We start from the raw sequence: 7170 nt of genomic DNA, 5'->3' as shown, positions 1-7170 counted from the left end.
AAAAAATATTATAAAAAATAATAAACTATACAAATTCAAAAACCTAAATAAATACCTCATAAGTAATCATTATTTTCATTTAGTAAAAGCAAATAACTAGAGATAAACAGATATATAGACACATAGATAGATAGACAAACAGATCTATACACAATGAGGGCAAGTTGCAAAAAGCATGTCACGCAGAAAGTAAGAGTTAAGCTCACTCAGTACTCATTAGCAGTCATCTCATGCAAATATTTCTAGTTCTACACAAACTATGAACACCATTGGTTATCTATCACAACATGGGCGGTACAGGAGGGAGAAAAACAAAGAATTTTATTCTCCCACCAGCAATGTTCTTACAGCAAGACTAAGAAGGTATTTCAGGACTACAAATATTAGATATCTAAGCTGTCAGTCTATGTAATGTCTGTTCTACTCCATGTTTCGTTTAAAAGCATGAGTTGTGTACTCTGATTTATTCACCTATGATCTACAGAGTAAAAAAAAACACAGTTTTCTAACTTGCAATCTCAGATCCTCAATATAGCATATTTTCACAGCTTCTTTACTAAACCTTATGCATTTTAGGAGATCCTGATATTTTTCTTAAACTAGTCCTACCATCCATTACAGACTTAGCAATATACAGCCTCAAAATGGTGATCTCTCAATGCAAAATGTGAAATACATGAACAACACTAAACTAAATAAAAAAGCTAAATATTTCTTCATGTACAAATGCCAAATTGTTGTTTTCGGCCACCTAATAATGCACAGCTAAAGTGGGTTCTGTGAAATGGAGACAATACCAATCTTAAACCAGTACATATGAATAGAATCCTTTAAAAATTCTACAGGTGATGTCTTTCAACTCTTTTCACACATGAAATAACACAAAAGACTTATGTCTTTAAAGAAGAAGCATTTTGTGCAAGCTTCATGCACTGGTTTAGAATTTTCCAATCAGAACTTCTGTATTGTATTTTTTTTTCTGTTAACCTTTTTTAAATAACAGCATGTTTTCAAGTAATATCTTTTAAAATAGCCAATAGTAATTATCAAATATGAAAGCAGTTCTAAAGGCATACGTGTTATCTTTCAGAATTTAAATACACAACTTCCTGTATTCAGTACATTTGCCAACAATGCGATATAGAAATCTAAACCAAATAACATAAAAGCATTTTATACCAATATCAATATAACAAAAAAAAAAAGAAAATAAGAAACACAGCTGAGATTCACTTTATGTAACTAGTCCCTGAAATTTAAATCATATGATAAAGAAACAAACACAGTTGAAATGACCATTACGTAATCCCAATCCTGAAATCATTTTACTTTCACGAGAAAGAAACAAAGATGAAATATACTTTATATAATCCCAGATCTGAAATTTTACTTACATAAGAAAGAAACAAATAATGATGAAATGCACTTTACTTAACTCCAGACTTACAATCATTTTACTTGCATAATAAACAAACAAATATAGCAGAAATGCACTTTATGTAATCCTAGTTTTTAAATCATTTTACTTACATGACCCTGATCATCCAGCTCATTGTTGGTGAGTTTCAGTTTGTCAAAGCTGATTACTTGCCTCATCCATGTTTCTCCAGAGGCTGGAGAATCAGGATGAATATAAACACGAGGAGGGACCGGAGAATCAGCATTGCCGGCCACCATCCACTTAGAGCTGTGGTATACATATCTGTGTTAACAAAAAAAATTACAGTAAACAGTATGCTGTCAGTCAAAACATCAGCGGGTAATCACTATAGGCAAAACCAAAATATTACTGTTATTAAATAGGAATTGTAAAAGTCTGAGTCAATGAAAGCTTTATTATCCAAGCAATTTACACAGGTATCCTGAATTTTCAATATTCAGAACTATAACTATTTTACTTAAAGGGAAAATAATCATATTATGAGATTTAATTATACATTATATTTTATGCTAGTTAATTTAATTACTTTAATTGCATCATTTTATTAACCAATATGCCAGTTCTAAAATCAGTTTATAGCCATAATTTACTTTCTCCAAATTTGAAAAAGACAAATGTCTGAATTTCTATGGGAGAAAGCCCTAAGTACAGCCCAAATGACTTGAGTTCAACTAGCAGCTCAGGTGCTGAAGAAGCTAAGCAAGGAGGAGGGAGAGACCAGCCAGTGCTGACTCACCTATGCTGGAGGGAGGGGGAGGGAGGCAGCTAGTCCTACTGCTTACACTGACACCTACTGGAGGCTGGGGTTACTACAGCAGAAAGCCAGTAGTTGGTGGGGCAATGTGGGGCAGGTATGCAAAGCAGTATATTGTGTAGTTGGGACCAGACATGTGCAAGTAGTGCCCTCTTTCACAGTCCAGTATTGTGTGGTGTCTTTTCAAGATGATATAGAGTTTAGCAGGAAAATACATACAAAAACATCCACTGATGGTTTTCTGGATGAGAGCCTCCCATGAATGACTCTCATTCCACACAAAAAAAAAAAAACATCAAATGCACTAATTAGCTGTTACAGATCATGTGAATGCCAATGGTATACAGGAAATGGAGGCCAAAATTATAATTTAAAAAAAATCCTTAAATGTTTATAGTTTTAATATGCCTTATACATACTACTTAAGTACAAATTAATGTATTAATCTTACATTGAACAGCTTAGTTTTCAGAGTAGTATCATCATATTAGGGGAAATGCGTTCATCTACTAAGACTCATTCAAGCTATAGAAACAGTCCAAATATCGGCATATTTTACACTTTGAAGACTGTCTTCATTCCTCATTGAATTAGTTTAGCAATTGTTAAGGCATCATGGTAAAATAAGTATATTACTAAACCATATGACTCAGCTGTATATGAAACAGTATAAAATACAGCAAAATACCTACTTATTAACTGAAAAGTCCAACACTACCAAGACTGGTCGCACATTAGAGTGTTTTAAGCTGTGCAAGAAAAGGGGTGATAAGGTAAAACATAAGTGTATATTTTTTTCCATTATGTAAAAGGGAATAACATTGTGATTGGACCATTTCATGTAATATTGGCTTTTCCAATCTAAATAAGGTAAACCAGGGAAGCTATTACTGACAAAATGAAAACTGTAAGACCACTACTTTAACTCTAAATAAGTTTTTAAATATAAGATGAGTTTAACGTATATGCTTTGGGAAATAAGTAACTAAGTATAACCCTCTGTGCAGTATAAAACACTGACTTGAAAGAATCGTCTGAACTGCATTATAAGAAAGAATAAGCATATCTTCCAAAGCACGTAAATGAAAATTAAGTGAAAAATTAGCCAAAAGAAAGACAGAAAGTCCACAGAGAAATTATCCACGTTAGCATGTTAGCAGGTTTAAAAATGCTTCACAGTCTATAAAGATTTCCAATAAAATTCATTAGTAACATTAGAATATTAGACTATGTGCCCTGAATATGATTTTGCCTCAAAGGTTAGTCAGCATGTAGCTTGTAAGTGTTCCTGTAGCAAACTGTAGGCCTTTCCAACTGAATGCATGAAATAATGATCATAGGACAGATAATGATTAGTTGTCTGAAACTAGCGCTTTCTGTAGTAGCAACATTCAAGTACCCCATATACGGGAACTGTATCCCTCACACTCCTTATACTCAAAGTAATTGCTTTTAAGTTTGCTATTACTAAGGGAGAACAAATATGTTTTTGCACAAAATCCTGGGTCTGTATTATGTGGTTGAAAGACATGTTCATTGAACACGTCTTCATCAACACATAAACAGCAAGCACACTAATCTTTGAATGGCCACTTCCATGAATTTTTTTCCCAGGGGAAAAAAAATTGCTTGGCCAGAGAAACAAAATACAAACTTTCAAACTCTACAAAGTGGGGGGCTTCACCCCCCCCCCCCCCCACACACACACTCAACTAAATATACCAGTTCCAAGATTGCACTACAGTGGAGAAAAAGGCAAATACCCAATGATGGCCAAGAGTTTTTTCCCCTGGGAAAAAATTCACTGAAGTGGCCATTCGGAGATTAGTGTGCTCTCTGTTTATGTGTCGATGAAGACGTGTTCGAGTAATGTGTTTTTCGATCACATAAGATAGATCCCAAAACCCTTTTTCCCACTCCTGTGATTTCAGTGTCTGGAAGCACACAGAATAAAGATTATGAATGGTTGCTAGCAGCTTCATGTAGGCCAGGTGTTTATTCTCTCTCTGCTTCCATTTGCCTACTAAGTGAATCTTAAGCAAGCAGTGCCCTAGGCCAAGTGGAAATGTTGGATGGGCTCCATAATGGCCCCCTGGTCCTCAAGCTTAGTCTAAAAAGACTGAGACTGAATTTTTCTAATTTGAGTTCCTCTGTTTCTTAAAACTGTGGGGTTTCCTTGTGTGTGTGTGTGTGTGTGTGTGTGTGTGTGTGTGTGTGTGTGTGTGTGTGTGTGTGTGTGTGTGTGTGTGTGTGTGCTTTATAAGTCCATGTGTACATATGTCAGTCTATACATTTTATTTTAATTGCCTCTAACCATACAATAGATTAAAATAAAAAAGAAAATGAATAGCTTTAGAGTCATTTTAATATGCAATATTAGCTTAATCTCCATTAATTATTTACCTTGGAAGTGCTAATTATACAGCTGACACATATGTGATCAGTGACAAAATGTGGTGGGTTTCATGCAACAAGGAATACAACTATATCCTTGCATGCCCATTTAGAGTAGTTTACATAAGCACATTCGTGTACATACTGACTTAAAATGATATTCAGGACAATAAATTCTCAGTGTTGGAAAATAATATACAGTATTTAAGGTGAAAGCATCAACCACATGGGTATCTCTAAGATGTACTTCAGCAATCTATAACACACTGATAGGCTGTGCATATAAACTGACAAATTAAAGACTATGAATCTTTCAGAATAATTTTGTGTGTGTTTGTCACTCTTCACTTTCATAATCAAAGTAAGTTTTCTAATCATCGTCACTACCAAGACACACGCAGACACACACACACACACACACACACACACACACACACACACACACACACACACACACAGATACACACACACCTCTTGATTGTACCGTTACCAGGATATAGAAAAATATGGTATATTTTTATTAGTTTTCCAAGGGAAGCATATGACAAGACTAAATATATTAATATATTATTAGTTTGTTTGGAATTCATCTCAAAAAATGAATCTGGAATTGAATTATTTGATGATGTTGCTGGAACACTCGCATTCTGGCACACTTTCCACTATAAAAATAATATACACATTTTACTGAGAATAATCATTTTAAGAGCTAACCATTGAGATAAGTAGACCTGTATTAGTGTGAGCTGTGCTGCAATTACTGCTTTTTTACCCCAGGACCGGCACACTTTGTCTTTTAAATCAGGAATATCTGAATGATGTGTGGTTGTTCTGCTTTTTATGTGCCTTACACATTTAATGGCTAGCGTTCATATTGACAGCACATGGCATTTGGTGGTGAGCCAGTGAGATGGGATTGATTTAAACTATATTCACTTTACTTTCTACTGACTTTGGAAAGTGTTAAGTGATTTGATCACTTTACCAAAAAAAATTACTTGAAATCTGCACTGCAAGTAGTCACCTGCAATGAGCACAAGGAATATACCACCCCAAAACAAAAATGCTAACTTTAACAGTAGTCAGATCATGAAAGAAAACATTAAGCCTTATTCTCTCTCATAATTGTTTTATTTCCTGCTACTACTGGAAACATTGAAAGTACAAAGAAAGCTAATGTTGTAGAGTCTCCTAATATTTTCTCTACTTTTTGGACTACATGAAAAAAATAAACCCTGCCAGCATATAAGTAATATAATAGGTTAGAAGGTTCATTTCTCAGGAGCATTCAAATAGTTGTTAGTGAAAAGACAAAATCTGCCCTCTTTCTTACTGTAGATTGCAGTGAATCAATAAGTACAGTAAAACAACATCAACTGTTTATTTTGCAAAATTTCCAAATGAATTTAATACTATGCATGTGGAGCTCTTTGCTTTAACTTTACGATGGAAGAACACAAAATGTGACAGTTAAAAAGCTGAATTTGCAGTTCCTTTATTAAACAAAGACATTTGGATTGAGCTTATGGTACAGAGCAATAGAGTGCAAAACAAAACTAATGTCTACAGAAATAATGTGTGCCCTCAGTCATCATTTTTCTGGACACAACTTAAAAGCTGTCTTAAACTGAATGCATATTTTCTGGTTAAACACAAACAGAATACACAAAGAAATTACCAAAACAGGAACAGGAAATTATATTCTTTCTTTAGAACTAGACAAAACACTACATTTGCATATAGATTTTGGAAATATAGGTTAAAAAACACAGCAAACAACATCCTCCATTTGTCTACTGTGAATCTGAACAAGTCACTTAAGCAGACAGTGCTCCTAGACTGAGTGTGAAAAATGCTGATGTGAATCAGGGCTCTAACCTGGTTAACAAATACAGATGAATAAACAAACCTCTAACAGTCAGAAAATGACATGACAAATCATTATAAACTCTGAAAGAAAGAAAGAAAGAAAGAAAGAAAGAAAGAAAGAAAGAAAGAAAGAAAGAAAGGGACCTCTTGATTCATCAGATTTATCATTTTCTTGCCTGTTGACTACATTACTTTAATTTTAATACATAAATAGATATGCAATAACAGTGGGAAAAAGTGGTCATGGAAAATAAATATCTCACTTCAAAAATGCTCAGGTTATCATAATGGAAATCTGTAAGGTGCACCTTAGTATATTAGAGTCACAAGGCAATGTTAAACTAGTGCTTCACTCCCCTACCCTGCCCTGCCCCCAATTCGCAACCGCCCCCACTACCTCTAGATTTATTCTAAACCCTAATCACCTGACCATTTTGCCCCACCCACTACTTCACCAACCTCCCACTCAGTAGTCTCTTCAATTTCCTACACCACTCCTACTACTCCTTCAAATTCCTATACCACTCCCACTCCCAGCAGCACATACCACACCAGCACACCTCCACACTTTGCCCAACCAACCAGAGAAATAATTGTAGTATTCACTCTAAATACAATCATGCTAACCACACTATCATCCCTATCACTAGCACTCATATCACTAGCTTTTCTCACTACCATATAAACAGGCCAACCACTACACAATAACACT

At 34.8% G+C, this 7170-nt stretch overlaps 1 protein-coding gene across 2 annotated transcripts in view; it reads right to left on the bottom strand.

Annotated features, from left to right (window-relative positions):
- Positions 1–7170, bottom strand: part of TBX18 (T-box transcription factor 18) — a 264470-nt gene that overhangs the window by 224753 nt on the left and 32547 nt on the right. For both annotated transcript variants that reach the window (XM_044065921.1, XM_044065929.1), the window contains exon 4: positions 1531–1702. In XM_044065921.1, coding sequence (XP_043921856.1) covers positions 1531–1702 — 172 coding nt within the window. The remainder of the gene's footprint in view (positions 1–1530; positions 1703–7170) is intronic.

This window comes from Protopterus annectens, chromosome 1.part0 (assembly GCF_019279795.1).
Source record: "Protopterus annectens isolate FY-2018-M chromosome 1.part0, PAN1.0, whole genome shotgun sequence".
Lineage (NCBI taxonomy): Eukaryota > Metazoa > Chordata > Ceratodontiformes > Protopteridae > Protopterus > Protopterus annectens.
The sequence above is the reverse complement of the archived record's forward strand: the minus strand, read 5'-3'. Positions and strand labels throughout refer to the sequence as shown.